General features: G+C 29.8%; 1 protein-coding gene across 3 annotated transcripts in view; it reads right to left on the bottom strand.

Annotated features, from left to right (window-relative positions):
- Positions 1–4,585: 4,585 nt before the first annotated feature.
- Positions 4,586–20,358, bottom strand: part of LOC106475602 (transcriptional coactivator YAP1-like) — a 59,148-nt gene continuing 43,375 nt past the window's right edge. For 2 of the 3 annotated variants that reach the window (XM_013936281.2, XM_022380837.1), the window contains exons 5-8: positions 15,671–15,700; positions 10,119–10,359; positions 9,521–9,630; positions 4,586–9,013 (exon numbers count right to left, since the gene is read on the bottom strand). In XM_013936281.2, coding sequence (XP_013791735.1) covers positions 8,933–9,013; positions 9,521–9,630; positions 10,119–10,359; positions 15,671–15,700 — 462 coding nt within the window. In that variant the 3' untranslated portion in view covers positions 4,586–8,932. The remainder of the gene's footprint in view (positions 9,014–9,520; positions 9,631–10,118; positions 10,360–15,670; positions 15,701–20,358) is intronic. The other variant, XM_022380835.1, reaches the window with a different exon arrangement.

Genomic DNA, 20,358 nt, shown 5'->3' with positions numbered 1-20,358 from the left:
TCACATTATAACGCCCCCATGGCTGAAATGGCGAGCATATTTGGTGTGACGGGGATTCGAACCCGCGACCCACAGATTGCGAGTCGAGCACCCTAACCACCTGCCCAACAGCTTTTGAACGTCAGCTTGACAAGTTATGACTAACGTCATTGAAGTCCACAATTTTTCTTTTTATAAATGTGAACGTGTAGACATCCATATAATATCGGTTTGATTACCATGCTAAAACCAGCAAAAAATTTTGCTGGAATAAGCATTATCCTGGTTATTAGTCAAAAACAGGATAATGCAGAAGGGGTGACTGAAGAAAGTATTAAATTTGATGACGTTGTTAAATTACTAACCTGCGTAAATAGTAACATAAGTTTCCTCTCTCGTCCCGAAATTTTATTTGCAGTCTTTTCAGCTGGTGTTGCTAATATTGTTGGAAGCAAATGTCCAGAACAAAATCTAGTATAGCTGTAGGTTCAATTCATGGCATGCTTAATTTTAACGCCTTTCATTTTAATTTGTATGTGGAGTTTTGTGTAAGCATTGTTGAACTCATATTCTATACTAATTTGTTTTAAGTTGAAAATTTTAAAGAAAATGTTACTAAAGTTACGAAGTTTAAGGAACTGCTCTAAACACACGGCTGAAGAACTACCACGAAGTGAATAACAATTAACAAAATACTTTGACAAAAATATGAAGAAAATAACTTATACAATAAATCGTGGGCCCTTTATCAAGAAAATCCATTGAGTGTTAGAAATATAACCCATACAGTGCTAGGGATACATTGCATATTGGGAATAAAACCCATTCAGTGTTAGAAATATAACCTATACAGTGCTAGGGATACATTGCATATTGGGAATAAAACCCATTCAGTGTTAGAAATAGAACCCATACAGTGCTAGGGATACATTGCATATTGGGAATAAAACTCATTCAGTGTTAGAAATAGAACCCATACAGTGCTAGGGATAAATTGCATATTGGGAATAAAACCCATTCAGTGTTAGAAATAGAACCCATACAGTGCTAGAGATATATTGTATGTTAGATATAGAACCCATACAGTCTTAGGGATAAACTGCGTGATAGGTGTAGAACCCATTCGGTGCTGGGGATACATTACATACATGTCAAAATATCTGAATATACACTACATGTTATAGACAGATACAATATGTTCAACTGTTATGTATATGTTTGTACTTATGATGACTTTGGGTATTTGCTGACAATATAATATTTCAAGAAGTTTCTGACTAGCTGTGTTAACATTCGTCATCTATACTTCTGTTTTTGCATACACAGTCCTACGTTTGGAACTATGTGAAAATATTAGCCTGATTGTCTTGATATATGTATCTAAATAAATACGCACATGCTTACTCATATGCATGCATACGGATGCGTGGTACACTGATGATTAATTAGATATAGAAAACTGCCAGAATTTCTAAGAAATAGAAGTATACAAAACACCTGTATTGTCAATAAGATATACGAGATATCAGACGAAGTTAAGCAATTTTTTTTCAGAGATTTAGGCATAAAACACAGCGACAAACGAAGAATAATTTGTGTGGAACTCCTGATCGATATACAATGCTCTTTTTCACCAGGTTTTAGCTACAAAACATACAAGCCTTAACGCATTTGATAATAATATATCATCGTATCACACCAGTATTTTTAAGAATTAGTCTGTACTACGTCTACAACTCTCAGATACATGGAACTAACAAATTAATCAGGCCTAGTTACTTCGTGTTAAAGACTTTTATTAGTATTTACAAAAACAGCAGAACCGAAAACAAAATTTTGACATTCAAAAGACTAAACGACATTTAAATATTTTGTTAGTCATGTTTTGAAAACTAACAGTTATCTAAATGTTGAGTACATAAATCTTTTTTTTTTTTAATTCCGGAAGAGAACGAAAAAAACTTAATAGAACCTGTACAATAAGTATCACTTGTATACTCGATTCCAGATTTTTACTTATTATGCAGATATACTCAGTTCTGGTATAAATGGAAACTATAAATGTATCTAGCCTACTCTGTGTCATGTTTAGCATCAAAACTCGTATGAAATACGAACCCAAAAAGGAGTTATAGATGTGTTGCCAACGTTTGGTTACTGTTTATTAACAAAATTTATGACAAGGAACGTTTGCCACTTGACACTTTGGATGAAACAGAATTAATCTGACATATACTCTTTGTAACCCTATCCCGCTTACGCCTGCCACAACGGTCTTTAACTTACAACTGACAAAACGAAACTTGTGGATTAAATGTATGCTTAAAAGTTGTATACTCTTTAAACTTAGTTTCTGAAATTTTCTGATACAAAGGTACGTTGATAACCGTAATGTATTCCAACCTGAAAAAAAAGTCGATGAATTAATTGCGATATAAAACTTTTTTTTTTATAATGCGGAATGCTTTGCACAATTCCTGTGCCAAATATATGCTTAACCTATTCTGAATAACTAACAGAATCCTATTTTTAAGATTCATTTTAACCACAGAAACTAGTTCAAACTCTTAATTGTTTATAATATTATCAGATGTACTGTGGATAGAATCATGCTGATATTATGTTAGCTGCCGGTACAGCGGATAGAATCATGTTAGTACTATGTTAGCTGCTGGTACAGTGAATAGAATCATGTTAATACTGTGTTAGCTGCTGGTACAATGGATAGAACCATACTAGTATTATGTTAGCTGCTATTACAAACATTAGAGTCCTGCTAGTACTGTGTTAGTTGCTGGTACAATGGATAGAATCATACTAGTATTATGTTAGCTGCTATTACAAACATTAGAGTCATGCTAGTACTGTGTTAGTTGCTGGTACAATGGATAGAATCATACTAGTATTATGTTAGCTGCTATTACAAACGTTAGTCATGCTAGTACTGTGTTAGTTGCTGGTAGAAAGGAAATAACACATTAATAGCATGCCATCTGCTGGCTTCACCAGCACTGATAAATCATTTTGTGTTAGCTGTTATTAGGAAGATTATTAAATGAATATTGTATCCATTGCTGATATAAAAGCCAATGACAAACAAAGTCAGATGGTGGTATGGTCAATAAAGGTCAAAGGTCCCAATGTCAGCATAACTAGGTATTTATAATATTTCTACAGCAATTACACAAACAAGCATCTCCAAATTTTGATGGGATCAATTATTGTATTGAATTGTACATCAATAACTTTACATCTTAAAAAAAGACAAAGTTGATATGAATCTATTAGACGTGACTGTACAGACAAAATTTTTACTGGTTGAATAAATTCAAGGAGTACTTATACAAATTATTTTTTCTCTGTAACACAAAAAAGTCGTTTTTTATTGTGAATCTGCACTCATATGAAGAAAATTTGATGAACTTCAAAAATGAAGTACATTTTTCTCATTCCGAAACTTATGTTTGAACAACAAATTGTCTAATAACAGGTTACAAGCAATTAACACTCTAAATAAAGTCACTTAAACTACTAATGTTTCTTGCAGCAGTTTACATGGTACACATAACAACAATCCTCAAAAGCAGAAATGCTAAACTTGAACACTAGCAATACAATTAACAACTGGTTTGATTTTAATTCTAATCCATGTAAGTAGCTTGTTTTCATCAGAAGTTAATATTAATTAATCAATTATAATCAAGGTCCATAACTTATAGTTCCCTGTCTGTGTGAGGCATTTTTTCTTACACACACACACACACATATATATATATATAGCATTGGGAAAACAAAATCTTTAAGTTATATTTTTTTTTTGCTGCTGCTTCTCCCTAATATTGTGATGTGAATCTTTTGTTCATTTTAAATAAAACATAATGATGAATAATATAAACATTTTCTGAAGTTCAAAGTTTCTGTCAGTTAATTACACTAACTTACTTAGCATGATATTCATCTAAGGTATTACTTAGATTAATGAATATATTCTGTACTACTACTAACAAGTTCTCTGTTTAGTCAGTGGTAAGTTTATGGACTTACAATGCTAAAATCTGAGGTCTGATTCCCCACGGTGTAGCTTTGCATTAACAACAACAACAAACAAGTTAAAAAAAATCCCCATCACAGTTCATTTTATAGAATGGTGTATATTTTGTACAAAAGAGGAGTTGCATGCCTATTTGATGACTTGATTATATCAATTTATAGTCAGATGTTGGGCAAATTGGATAAGTCCATCTGGTCCTATTTATTATATCTAAGCAGGGATGTATACATTTGAATTTTTGCATGTATTTTTATTTTTAACCTATATCATTACTGAAACGATCATGCATTTGGAGTTTAACATTCCTTCCTGGTTTTTACATGTGTATATGTAGAGATAGATTGTTTTCAATACTAATATCTTTTATCGTAATGTATATGCTAACAATATTCCGTTATTCCAATAATGAAATGAGTTCCACATACAATAGTCATTTTCTTCAGTACATTAAGATACTAGATCAAATAGCCACTAGTACTATGGAAGCAGAATAAAAAACTCTGGAACACAGTGATTATTATATTCTGTTTTATTTACATACAGAATATGCAATAGTTAAAGGCACTTCTTGATTTTATTATCTAATTTCATGGCCAGTAAATGACAGTATTTACATTTGAAAAGCAACTTCTCATGTATTTAATATAACTACCAAAATATAGACTTTTATCCACAGGACAAGAATGATTAACATGCAAAATTCCTTCACCATAACAAAAAAAACAACAACAAAAAACTTGTCACAAAAACACAGGCAACCAAAAACCCAAATCTGAACCCTTCACAGAGTTATCATTATCACAATAGTGTACCTAAAGGCAATCAGGTTAATGAGAGTCTATATGGATAACTAATTACTCCAATAACTTTCTCTTCACTTTGGCACACCAATTTTTTATGTTATTTTTTGTTAAGATCCTTTATTTTCTGACCATAACAAACAGAAAATTCATGAGATGTATTGGTTATCTTAGATAACCATCAAACTACCACCTTTGCTAAGTTTCCAAAAAAAAAAGAAGTTAAAAATATCATTAAAAGAAATATTCAATTTTAAGTACAAACAGTCATTGATATAATTTTCTATGTGAATAAGCCTACAATCCAAATTGTAAACTTGTAAACGCTCATGTAAATTATCATTCTACACTAATATTTATTGAAGAATGCAATACCTTGATTTACTGCTCCCATTTAAATTTGTTATTTATAATTTATGTTAAATAAAACACACAGAAAAGATTGTTTGTAATACTGCAGAACTGTTACTGTTAATTATTAAAGATAAAAATATTAATTCATGGCAATTTTGTACATTGTTTTAAAATATTGATGATGCATTTTTCAATGACTGCAGTATTGTGATTAAACTTTACACTCACCCTTAATAGTGAGCTATGGTTGTAACTAAAACAATTATTGTTACAATTTTGTACATTGTTTTAAAATATTGATGATGCATTTTTCAATGACTGCAGTATTGTGATTAAACTTTACACTCACCCTTAATAGTGAGCTATGGTTGTAACTAAAACAATTATTGTTACAATTTTTACATTACATTTCTGGTAAAAAGAATAACTGATACAATATCATTTTAAAAAGAGTCCACAAACAGAGAAAAACAATACAAAGATGAGAATATTAATTTAAGAACAATATGACAATTTAAAATGAATAACTATAGCTTCACATAAAAAGAGATTAAATTACAAGCAATAAAACACCAGGCAAATAATATAATTGTGAAAAAAAAATTCTCTGGAAGTAGGTAATTAACTTAGTCATCCCAATGTATTACAATGAAGAATTCTAGTGCCTTGATATAGTTGTGGTCTTGGTATGAAAGAATCAGGTGGTAAAAAAAATCGGTATTCACAAGTAAAAATAATACATAAGTATATGGGTGTTCTTCAAAAATAAATCAGAGAAAGATGGTACATAAAAATGGGAACCGAATTTTTCTCTATTGTGTTTGTGTGAACAGAAATAAAATGCATCTTAAGGTAAAAAAACTGGATGGATAAAACTATGATTGGTAAATATATTACCAAGTAAAACACAACATTCGAGCTGTTTACAAAATAAACTTCAACTGAATAAATTTACCTTATAAATAAAAAAAATATAGCTGCCACGTCTAATTTAATGAGAAAAAGTGTAAAATTTTGAACTTTTTGAATAAAGACTACACAAGAATAAATCAGGTCACTGTACACAAGCCTGTCACTTCTTCTGGACGTTTAAAGCACAATGACTGTAATCAATAATAGATTTAGTCACATATGTAGTTATTGTAGTAACATTTTAACTTTGTTGTCACACCACACAAAAACTACTTCCAAGATATAACCTTGTGATTAACTTGAAATCTGATTCATTTATGAAAATATAATAAACACATGCAACAGTATGTTTTATTAATATCCTTACATCCATGTGGAAATAGGTCTTAATAATGACAATTGAAAGCAACATTCCTTTTCTTATTTCCACAACTAATAAGAAAAGAGACAACAAAGAAAATTCCTGAGTCAGTCAAAAATAGCACTGAAAACACAGAAGACTAAACTCTTTTTTTTGTATATCTTGTCTCACTGCTACTCATTACTATGAGTTTTTTTATTTTTTTTACACATAAAACATTAAAATGTTTTTATGCCTAACTTTATCACAAAACCCAAAATATGCACTTACATCAACTGGTAAATTTTCCACACTTCTTTCACTACCAGTATAAACAATAAGCAAAGAGCAGTGTTGTCTAACAAGACAAGGTTAGTCTTTCTGTCTGTAAGGTACCCTATGTGCATTTTGCAAGTTGTTTTAAAACATTTCTTGAATGTTTAATAACATAGCTTTGCTAATACATAAGCTAGTTGTTATAAAAAAATACAATTTTCTACAACATGTTATTTCACAAGTTATAATCAGGCGGAAAAATCTTACATTTCATAACAAATTGCACTATCCAATTAGGAAATAGAACCATGATCTCAGGCACCATACCAAGGTATATTAACTAGTACTACTTTAAGTCACCAAATGGCACACCATAACTATTAAATGGATGATTACAATACAAAGGAGGGCCACAAATACAAAGGTACCCATTGACATTTTCTTTTCCTCTTTTATGTTATTTATTAACGTTTTCCAAAAAAGGCCTGTAGGAAATAAAAATACACTACCTTTTGGTAGATCAAATAGCATAAGTAAAGTTTCCCTTAGTGACTTAAAATAAGGACTGCTGAGTAAAACGAGTTTCAATTTACAAGGCTTTGAAATTTATAGGTCATTTTGCTTGAACTAAAGCATTTAGATAAACATCTTCATGGCAGAAAGAAACAGCACTTGTATTCAGTAATATATATATATATATATATATATATATATTCCAGAACTTGCCCTCCATTGCTAAGTTTATGTAAGACACTCCAAAAAATAAATGTATGGCAAAATATTTATGGTTGTTTTGAGACCAGTCCACCTTACAGTTTTTGAGATCGGCTGATTATATAAAAACTGAATAACAAAGTTTTGACTACAGAATGAACTTCCGTATAAGTTCTTTACTCCTTATAGGTCCTCTTTTTATACAGCTTCAGAAACTAAAATTAATTCAGTATGATTTTAAAAGTTAAAGAAAAGGGGTGACATTTTATTTACAACAGTAAGAATTAATCTTGGCAAAATCAATTACTGTAAACCCTTAGAAAAAACTTTTACACACTGAAATCAAGCACAAATTATAGAATTACTGCAATGCTAGCTATGCATAAAGATTTAGTTTTCATAGCCTGTCATGTATCCTAGAGACATTTAGTCACATACTTTTAATATGACACATTTGAGATACTGGGATGCAAAATATTATATAAATATTATCTAAACAGATGTCAATTAACAGACAAAATCCAGGCTCTACACTTGAACCACAATCTTGAAACACTTTAACGTATTGTAGATAAACCACCATTTAGATCTAAGTGCATGTGTATTAATTAATATGGAACCAATTCCAATAAAAGTAGCAGAAGGTATACAACATGCAGTTGAATAAGGCACACTTCTGGAAGTCAAGAATGATTTATTCACATCTTACTTCTAATAAAAGTTTCAGAAGATTTCAACTAGTGTGGTAGATTAAGATGCTTCCTTCTGTAAGTGATATTTGAAATGTTCGGTACTTAGTGAAACTCAAAATTACAGAATCAAAGAAAAAACAAAGACAATTGCACGTTTCACAAAAAAAAGTGAAACGTACAACTGTCTTTTTTATTTTTCTCAATAGTTCCTTCTCTTATATGATAAAAAAATATGATGCAAGAAGAACATATTAGCTGAAAGTATCACTCTTCTTTCTTTGTTTCTAGATATTAATCCCCAAAGTTTCAACCTACATTACAAGACCTCTAATGGCATCATAGGTGAATATAGAAAGTACATTACATCACATACTTTAAAGGATGTGTAGTTGTAGGATTTTGTTCAAGATTATAATATATCTAATGCTTATTTTGAATTCCATAAAATATTTTGCATTTCTGGAATCAGTTCATCAAGTTGTTAGATTTAGACATTTTTTTTCAAAAACAAAGTAAAGTGGTACTAATATTTACATTACAATGAATTTGACATTCATGTTCATGTTTATTATATTACTCCCCATACTAATAATAATGGTAAAAAAAAACAACCAGAAAAGACAGTATTATGTGTGAGCAAAATGCTTATAAAATCATGTGGTTTTAAATCAATATGATCCTAAAGTAATGATTACTTTATACTAAAATGGCATACACATCGTTAAATGAACTTTCTCTGGACAGAAAAATGAGTCTTTATGGCAACATGGACAAATGTCACCACACCTGACCTGGTTATTTTTTCAGTTAAGGGTTACAACCATGTCAGTATATTGTCTTTGTTAGAGGTCAAAAGTGATTCCATATCAGACAGAAGTTCTTCTGTGATTTCTTCCTGAAAAGGAAAGTAAGAAAACGTTTTTAATTTTCCTAGCAATTAAAAACAGCATGTTTCAATTTGATTACACTTGTTTTTTTCTGTGTTCACTTTCTACATGAAAAAAAAACACACAAACGAGTTCTTAAAAAAAGAAGTAGAGATTTTATCTTAAAGTGCTTAACGTAGGTGATGACTTTTTTTATCTCTTTTTCTCAGCAACTATGGAAAATACCCCAGATAAGGTTACAACACAGAGCAGCAGTTACAGAACAGTACTTTTAAAATAGCCTGAGTGATACAACAAAACTTCTGAATTTTTTTAACAAGTAAAAAACATATTATATATTTTAATAAACCACAAACAACTTGAGTCTAATACAGGCATCAGGGAAGTTATACAAACCAATCGCAATGATAATTTAAGTCATTTAACAAGGTATGTAAAGGTATTATTTATTTAAAATGAACAACTATTTTGCTATCAGCTAAATGCTTAAACACAAAAACTAAGTTCAAACATACCTGTATGCTAGGCACTAAGTCATCAGAATCCATGCTGTCAATTCCAAGGCTAAGATTTGTACTATGAAGTACTTCCATAGTAACATCACTTCCTCTCTGTTGCCCAATGTCTGTAAAGATTTAATTCACATTTTATTGATTTTATATCAAAAATAAGTACATACACACACACACACATTTATGTCATATATTTCTTTAAATCTTTTTTATGCTCATATACAACTATGCATTTTAGCATGTTTTCCTAATATATTTTTCGTGTTCCTTTCAACCAACAGAATGAAGCAATACTAAATTTTAATTAATTATACTTGTCATAAGATATATATATATATATATATTAACACTGCATCCTTTATTTATAACCTTAAGGATGTTCAAGAATTAGAAGAGTGTATAATATTAAATTTTGTGAAGCTAACTGAATCATGACAAAACCGAACATTAAAAACACATTTATAAAGCATTGTCAACATTTGCTAAGATGCCCTGCACTCAGATTTCCTCAACTTCAGACAGCACAGTCAAATCATTCCAAAAGATATTTGTCTTTTAAATGTTCTTCAAGAAACAATGTTCTAAGCTATGTAATACTCACCTCCACCATCCATCACATCCTCTAGACTTCCAAGGAAATTCTCAGGAGTGTGAGGAACACTACAGTTGGTACCGAGTCCAAGTCCACTGTCTTCACTTCCTTGACGAGCATGCTGATTAGAACTTCCCAAAAAAGGGTCCATGCCTGTCGTGCAAACAGGAGTCATGTCCATAGTGTTTCCTGTTGGGGATTTAGAAACAACAGGATTTTCTTCCCCAAGTGTTCTCCTAAGCATCATTTCCTGTATATAGATATACATATATAATGTAAAATCCTAAAAATGACAGCAAGATATTAACAATATATAATGCAGGTCATTGACTATAATATCACATCACTTGTAGCTAGGAGGAAAACATTAATAATATATAGTGTACATCACTTACTGTCGGACAGCACCATCTACATATAACATGTAAATAATATGTACTGAACATAATACAAGATATACCTGTGAAATAGTAACTCATTGCTGAAATACATCTACATTATAAAATTGAAAACAATATGTCAAAGCTTTAAAAAAATCTATATTGGAAAATACAATTCCTATGCTTGGTTTTTGTTTGTTTTAAAGCAATTCCACATTGGTCTATCTGCTGTGTCAAGGTTTAAGCATTGTAAATCCATAAACTAACTGCGGTCCTACTGGGGGGACATAATTCCTGTGACAATGGTTTGAAGCCTAAAAAATTTCTTCTATAAAACACAACACACAAAGCAGTGTGTTAAGGCCTAAATTGATATATTCTATAAAACACCTGAAATAACAGATCAGGGTGAATAAGGTTATATTAGAATTCACACTTGTATCTCAAATAAGGGTCCAAGGTTGAACCCTTTTATACTGTGATATATTTAAATCACAAGGTTATGATAGCAGTAGTTCTACATAACAACATGCACATGAACAGATAACTGAAAAAATAAATTAAAATCTGAATAACTGTTAACTAAAGCACATTACCTTATACACAGAGGTGAAGTAATCAGTGAATGTGTTAACAGAGATCTGCATATTAACTTGCCAGATACTGAAAAGTACTTTAAATGAAACTTTAGAAGAAAACTGAAACCTAAATTTCTCTATCTTGGAGTTCTAATAATAGTAAGACTACACTTAAAGATATTTTAACTCATTTTATTCATATTTCTCTTTTAGTCCATTCTTGGTTAAGTTCAAAAGTTATTTCTAGTTGCTATTGAAATAACAAATGATAAATAAATGAAATTCAAACCAAAGAAATTTTCATGAATAAAAAAATAGGTCAAAATTTAACAAAAATAAAAAAACTTCTCTAAAAAATAAAACAAATCCAAGTATAACTACACTACTTGTATTGAAGAAAGCTTAAAGATAAGGGTTCAAGCTCACTGAAGTCTTTGAAGAATATAAGAACTTTCCAGTATTTTCCAACACCTGACAATGACCACTATAACAATCAGTGACCCCAAAGGGATGCATGAAAATGCAAGGTAATGGCACAAAAACTAATTTCCTCAGTGGCTCATTAAATGTAAAAAATCCCAAAGAAACCTGGTTGTCTTGAAAACCAATAAATATAGGTGTTTCACATTCCTGATTACATTCAACAGCACCTACAGATCAAATTCAACCAATGTAGACATCAAGTATTCTTGAAGTAACTGAAAAATACCATTAATTCTGGCCTTGAATAATAAATAAGGACTTTTCTCTATTGGAATCAATTTTAGTCTATGAAATGATGGGCTCTGAAGACCTAAAAAAGATATATACATATTCATATTTTTACTAGTATTTCTGGTTTAGGTTACCTAAGTCAGTTTCACTCATTTACAGTTCATTTACTAAACATCAGATCAATAGTACTAATCATAACTGAGGTATTTCCAATTACTTCAATATGTTTATCATCCTCTTTTATTTTCCTTTGGACTTTTAAGCTTTTCATTTCTGTATATTCATGGTAAGACCTCGTTCTTTAAACCTTTTGTAGTTGTTTCTTGTGTTTGTCTTTCAGCTAATCCAATTGTCCCTCTTGTTCCACAGATATTTCTCATCTTTTATATATATTTAAATGTTCCAGGTTTTCTTCACATTTATTTTCACTCTGTAGTAACTATGGTTTACACATGTTTCAGTAGTACTGAAGTGACCATAAGTGACCAAAGGACATACTAGTATTTCACAGAAAACACATGCACTACTGAATTATCACTACAAACACACAAAAATAGACATCAATGTAACTGTACAAAATTACTTTTAAACCAATGTCTACATCTGAGTAAACCTTTGGTCCTTAATCTCAACTCCTTCTCTGATGTTACCCTACAAAAATCAAAGCTTCCTTTACTTTTTATATAAACATATAAACAAAGAAGCCAAATTGAGTAGCTGTAAAAAAAAAAAGAAAAAAGAACTTATTGTTAGGCTGAGTTGTAATTTATATCTTACAAAATGTATTAACTATCAAATATTCATAATTAAAATGTGACCTAGATAGTACATATTATTTCTTTATATACATGTATGTATAAAGAAGTCAACTCTGTAAAATCTTTGTTTTTGTATGTCTCCTAAACTCTAACTTCTGATAGTCACCCTGTCTATTCTTCACATGATATTGAGCTTTTAGCATCATGTCCAAATTATCATTAAGTATCAAAGGTTAAGCCACAGGCTATAAATCTAGTTAACTTACATTGCCTCAGAAAATGAATCATTCTTGTAACAATAGATAAGGCATGCTTAATTTCACAAAGATGTTCAAGACTATACACAAAAACAAAGATTACACAAGCATCAAGTAAACAAGCTTTCAGTGATAGCAGCTATCACTCTTAACCCAGCCTGACATTAAGTCATTTTGTTTCTGTTACAACTACTCCATTTGGTTTTGGTTTCATTTCTGTTTCATCACATGTACAAAGGTAGTTTTGAATAGTACAAAGTACAGTGCATCAGCATAGTTCTTACAAACAAAACATGACCTAAATCATTTGCTTAACTAAATGGATTTTTCACTTAGCTTAAACAAGATATCTTACTTTTAAAACATATAATTATAAACTGCACTGAGTAAAATTAAGTAATCCCTCTGTACGAAAATTTCAGCAACTAGTAACACTAAGTAAAAGGAACACTATTTAAAAAGCTAGATATAGTGTCTTTCCTAATAATATTAATTTTCCCTTTTGTTCAAAAACAAATTTCACACTTCTTAGAAATCAAACTATGTTGCTATCACCAAAAGTATTTTTAACTTGATCATATCTGCCACAAGACTAAAAGTTATGTTTTCAACAGAGTTACATTTAACAAAAACTTAACTGTACAGTTTTCCAGTTGATCATATCTACCAGAACAATAAATGTTTTACTTTACACTTGATCACACATATGAGAAGGTTGGTAGTTGTGTTCTAATCTTTTCATATTTTTCAAATCATTATATGATATGTCCTATATTTAGTAAACCAGTGTTTGTTATGCTTTAGATCTGGTCATGTCTACTTTCTAGTTCTCATGTTAATCATGAGTTTTGAAAGTTAAGAAATTAAGGTTACTCTGTCCCTGAAAAAAATATCACATGGAGAATTGTAAGGGAAGTAACTGCATCTTAAAAAAAATAATATTTAAACTTGCTTATTTCAAAACAAAATTGATGTTTAATAGATTTTGAACCGATAGCAGCATGTATATTTCTTACAAATACTTTGCAATAATAATTACTTTACTAATGTTCATCAGCTTTACCAACAAGTTGATAAAATGACTTTAGGGCTAATGCTACTTAACTTTTCTCCATTATTACAAACTTCAATGATAGGTTATCGTTCCTTAAAATGCCAACTAGTTTGAACGTAAGGTGTACTAATAATAATGCATTCACACTTTTCTGAAATTAATAAACAAGTGCCTAAATCTGTGTAAAAATGCATTAAATCGACTATTTCTTAATTTTAAATTTTGGACACTCATAACTTGATACTACAAATTAAAATAGTGAAATAAATTCTACAATAAAAAGTATAATTTCTTGTTTTCTCTCACAGAAAGTGTTCAACCTTTAAAAATCTGATCAAATTCAAGAAATCACACTAATTGAAACAAAAAACTTCATTCCTGAATTATTAATACAGATTCAGCACTCAAGCTTACTTAGAATATTTTTCTAGAAAAAGTATGAATGTGCTGTCATCCAATTCTTTTCCAGGTGTGCATCTTTTAATTTGTGATTTTTTAACAATTCTTTTTGTGCACAATCATGCAACTGTTGTTTCACTATTGCATTAGAACAACTTGCTAGAAACCACATAAAACATATTTAATCTACTTAACTAAATCACAATTTTCCCATCAATATTCGTTTATTTTCTGGATTTTCTAGTCTAGTGCACAGAAAATGTTCAAATTAAACATAAGATGTGCATCAACCTGCAGTATAAAGTCATACTAGTGCAAAGGTAGTCAAATTTTGCTTTTATATCAGTGATTGTTGTAATCCTATTCATTTCCTTCTATTTATTATAATTTAGTAGTTACTACTAATCTATTTTCAGAAAACTGTACCAGCAAGTAACTGTTAAAATATTTTACATTTTAAAAACATTTAGCATTGTTCATGTAGTCCTTGTTTTAATAAAAGAGATGTTTGCAGATCACAACTCTGCAGAAATATTTGGAGTTCCTTTTTTTTCACAGCAGGTGTTTATGAATTTTGGAAATTTTTTAAATTAAAATTTCTTCTATTCACTAAGGATTAAGTGTCAGAAAAAAATTTTGACTCATAAAGATAAAGCTTGGAGTTGGAATATTTAACTTGAAAGGCACCTTATATGCACATGGATTAAGGGTCAGGTCAGAGATCCTAATATTCAGATAGCATTATCCTTAATACTGAAATGCAATAAAGAAGGAAGACAACCAGCTAACAGCACCAATAAGGCTTTTTGAACCAAATAATGGGAGTGACCATCACTTTTACAATGTGCCTACATTTTAAAATATAGGGTTTAACCAACAACATTACATTTCAAACCACAAACCTTTTAATCCACAACCCAATATTCTAATGGCAAAGCCAAATTCAACATACAATAAAACTAAACAAATTATAGAAAATTTTATTTCAACCTACTCAATGTTTTTATATTCCAACAATATTCAGTTATGGTAATTCATATATGACAAAAAATGTTTTAACTTAGAACTAAATACACTCAAAAATATTTTTCAAAACTTCTTCAGCTGAAGAAAGGACAGTACTCATGTCATTGAGAAAATGTTTCAGTTTAGTGCTAACTCTTTTACTCATTTACAACACTACTATGAAGTCACACCAAAAACAATGTAACTGGTGTTTTATTTTGTTTTGATCTTGCTGTTCCATCTTCTACATGACACATAGTTTATCACATATTAATAGAAAAACTTGCATTATCAACAGAAAACAGCCACAGAACTGAGAGAGAGAGAGATGGAGGAAAATGTTAGTGGAAGACTGAAAATTAAAAATATTATTTTTATATTAGTTTTAAATTGTAGCACAAAATCCTGAAACTCACATTAAGCATGGAATTTCCAAGGGAGGCCGGCTGCAAAGCACAAGAGACAGTATTTAGTTGGGAGAACACATATAATCACTACAATATATCTTTATCTTTTAGTAAGAAACCTTGTTAAATTAATAAAAGAGGGATTAACATAGTTAAACTTAAGAGCTGTAAAAAACTTTCTCTCTCTCTGACAGTGGCTTTTTAAAACATTTAAAAAAAAACATTATTTATTTAATCCTTCTAATTTTAACACAATTTATAGATTTAATGTGGTTTAGTTTCACTATCATTTCAAGTTAATGGTCAAATAAGAAAATATTAAGACTTAAAATAGCTATTTAAAACACTTATACAAGAAGTATAAATTAAAGCTTCAAATCATGAACTGCATAAATTGCTATGGTATTGTTAAGTATATATTTCACATTTCACAGCTGGGGTTCATTTTTACATTAACTACAGCTAGATTTCTAACATGATGGAACAGCAAGTAGCTATATACTTTATTTTCATAATACTTGATTAAATGTAACTAAGTAATGTAAATCAAATGTAAGTACATCTTTATTTCTATCTTTAAACTTATACTTATTCCTTTGTTTTTATAAGTTTGGGTTTTGGTCACTAAGAATTACTTTAAATAAGTACTTTTTTCTACAAGTTTTTTAATTTTGATAAGCACAAGGCATCTGGCCTGGAACAAATTCAAAATACATAAATATATTAATACTTCACAAATGTTATGATGACATAATAATGATATAAATAATTTTATACAACTTCAACTAAAGGTCAAGTATACATACACTAATCTGGAAGGAACTTCAATTATTCAGACTGAACACTGATGAGGCATTATGATACAACTGTTAAGAGCTGAAACATTTCATCTGAAGCATAGTTTAGATAAAATGGTTTTAAAGTACACTTGTTAAAACTCCATAATGAGCTAAACATTCTCAGTCTTAACAGCCTCAAACTTTCTAGGCTTTAATTTTAACCGAGACACATATTGAGCAGCTAAAATTTCAGTTAACAAAGTTATTAGGAACCTTATAGTAATGTTTCATCACATTGGTTAATTAAAACACAAACATTAATAGCAAATACCAATGTATGATAAAGTCAGCATCACATATCATCAGGTTATTTTTAAATAAAGTATAAACTACCAAATAAAGTACATACTATCAAATAAAGTACATGCTATCAAACAAAATATATACTATCCAATAAAATATAAACTATCAAACAATATACATACTACCAAGTAAAGTAAATACTACCAAAGGAAATACATACTATCAAATAAATTACAAACTACCATGTAAAGTATAAACTACCAAATAAAGTACATACTAACAAATAAAATACATACTATCAAACAAAATGCATACTATCAAACTTTGATAGTATATACTTTATTTGGTAGTTTATGCTTTACTTGGTAATTTGTATTTTATTGGATATTATGTATTTTGTTAGATAGTATGTATTTTTTTATTTGATAGTATGTATTTTATTTAGTAGCTTATACTTTATTAGGTAGTATGTATTTTGTTTGACAGCATGTACTTTATTTGGTAGTTTGTATTTTCTTTGAGTGTATGTACTTTATTTGATGGTATTTATTTTAGTATGATAAAGTACATACTACCAAATAAAGTACATGCTGTCAAACAAAATACATAGTATCCAATAAAATACAAACTACCATATAAAGTAAATACTACCAAAGAAAATACATACTATCAAACAAAGTACATGCTATCAAACCAAATACATACTATCAAATAATATACAAACTACCAAGTAAAGTATAAACTACCAAATAAAGTAAATACTACCAAAGGAAATAAATACTATCAAATAAAGTACATGCTGTCAAACAAAATACATACTATTCAATAAAATACAAAATACAAAAAAACAAAATGAATGAGGATGCATATTTGTTTGACATCAATGTTCTTCCTTTTATTCAGTTTGTTTGTATTTTTGTTAACAAACATAATAGTAAAAAATTTTCATTGTGGTAAATGAAATAATAATTTGATTTAAGTAAGAGTTTTTTTTTTCCTTCCCAATTTGTAACAAATCCTTACGTGATAGAAAAAAAAATGGATATTATTTTTGGAATCTATTTAGCTGAATTATGGAAAATCCATTATTCAACCAAAACAACTTTTATGAAGTTTACATTTGCAGGCCTGTGTTATCAGTACTAACTACCATTAACAGTTGATTCATGGTTGATAGTTGTTATAGACAGTTGACTTATGACTGGTAATTTGTACTCATAGTTGTCTCAGGATTGGTAGTTGGTACTGATAGTTAACTCAAGGCTGGTAGTTGGTACTTATAGTTCACTCAGTCATGATAGTTGGTACTTACAGTTGACTAAAAGTTATTGGTCAATACTGAAAGGTGACTTAGGGCTGGTAGTTAGTGATGACAGTTGAGTCACAGTTGGTGGTTGATACTGGCAGTTGACTCATGGTTGACTCTAACTGATAGTTAGCTTAGGACTGGTAATTGGTACTGACAGTTGACTCAGGAGTACCAATTATCATAACTGAGTGAACTATCAGTACCAACTGCCACCCCTGAATTTACTGTCTATAACAACTACTAACTCTAAGTCAACCATCAGTACCAATTAACAACCATGAATCAACTGTTAGTACCAACTATCCACTCTGTGTGAACTGTCCTATAAACTTGAAGAGGTATATTAACATTAAGACATTAATTTACAGAAAATTACCATTAGAACTACATGTATCAAAACAATTTCAAATTGTATATTAATTATTTGAAATCCCATAACAAACACAAACCTTGTACTAGTGCTCAAAAACAACAACAACTGAAAAAATACTTTAAAAAAATCAAAGCACACGTGTATGCATACTCATCAAAAATTAATCCACTTTAGCATCACTTTTGAAAATTTAGTACTTTTATGGCTTTGTTTAAAGTTATGCATAATTTTTTTAGAAATATAAAAAACATTTTATACATAAATAACATATTAAGATGTCTGCCAATTTAAGATCATGCAATGTGAAATCTGCAGGCAATAAAATTAGAATACATGCCAGATATACGTTTCTAGTTAGCTTTTTTTATCTTAAAAAAAATTCTGGTCTGTGAGTCATTGTGGGGTAAAAAAAAGGAAGTTAATTTGAAACATGTGCCATAGTCTATATATAGTTAGACAACACAAGCTTTTAGTTACCATGTGCAGCATAATTACTAGACCAAAGACAAAATAACACCCCACGTATGTCTGTCTCATGAATGTAGATTAAGAGTTCATCCTATTGTTTTACAAACAATAGAACTAGGTGTACACCCTGACATTCTAGCAACTTTTTTCTTTGTTTTTGCTGGAAAAGAAATTCCATTAAATTATAGTTTTCAAAATTCTAGTGTAAATTTAGTGTTACATTTTGTGTACTTGCACCGCATCATTTAATTTCTATTGGTAGAATGACAAATTTTGCTAAATCATGAGATGTGTACTGGAAGAGGAAACATTTTTTCTTTATTTTCATATATAAAGTTCACATATTTATAGCTCATGTGTTTTATCTCAAGGATTGAAAGGGTATTCAAGATAAACAGCCATTAAAACTAACAACTCACTAACACAAAGAACCTGACATGGTGTGTCACATTACAGATCTTTATAAGCTAAGAAATGCATTATTTCACTGCCACCCTGTTCTAGAGTCTCTGAATTACTACCTGCCAACATGATGTATTTGATGACTATTTTAGCAACTTATTGAAAATAATCACTGTTCAAATAAGTTAGCAAGCTACTTTGTCAAATGCAACCATCATACAAATCACAATTCTAATTATTAATCCATGACAAGATGTCACTTAAGATCTTTAAAGCTCACTGTCTTTGTTTCAAATTGTTTGTGTAAAAATTCTATTAGTCTCTGTGCCCACCCATGATGGAATTACTTTTGGTATTAAAATTAACTAAGTATGCAAATATTTCTGTGGTACATAACTGACGTGTTTGAATGCCATTATAAAGATGATTGTAAAAACAGGTTAACTACTTCAGTTGGCCAACAAGCACTTACACTCTAACAAGGAAATGATACAAAATTAATCAAGAGAAGATAAAGTCTTGTTATCTAGAGAACAAAGAAAATACATATAACATCATGTTTTTGGAAATTCCCAGTTTTTCTGATAACAAATAAATAACTTTCATTTGAAAACTGATTAAGTGTATGTGTTTGGCCTGCTGCCTTCATTTGATACATTTGAACTTATCACTTTCTCAATAAATCAATGCACTAAGTTACTGTATGTTATATTTTACATTAGTGATACTTTCCAAGGTAGTGACAATAAAATTAAATTATCACAGGGGAAAAAACGTAGATTAGATATGATAGTTCAGGAGCAGATATGATACTAATACAACTATACGAAACAAAAGGAAACCTTATAACATCTAAAAACTAGTAAGATCAATGTTTTATAGTTATGTTTGCCATACAATGATAAAATAGCTATAGTACATTTGAATTATGATGTATATATACATATACTGACAGGCTTGTTTCTGGCTTGAAAAAGAGCATTTGCTCCAAACATCTCCAAGTAAATAAATTACTACCATAGTTTTTAAAGGTGATTCTAAAAGTTTAATTTCTCTATTTTAT

Source organism: Limulus polyphemus, unplaced genomic scaffold (genome assembly GCF_000517525.1).
Source record: "Limulus polyphemus unplaced genomic scaffold, Limulus_polyphemus-2.1.2 Scaffold148, whole genome shotgun sequence".
Lineage (NCBI taxonomy): Eukaryota > Metazoa > Arthropoda > Merostomata > Xiphosura > Limulidae > Limulus > Limulus polyphemus.
Note: the sequence above shows the minus strand (reverse complement) of the source record. Positions and strands in the feature narration are given on the sequence as shown.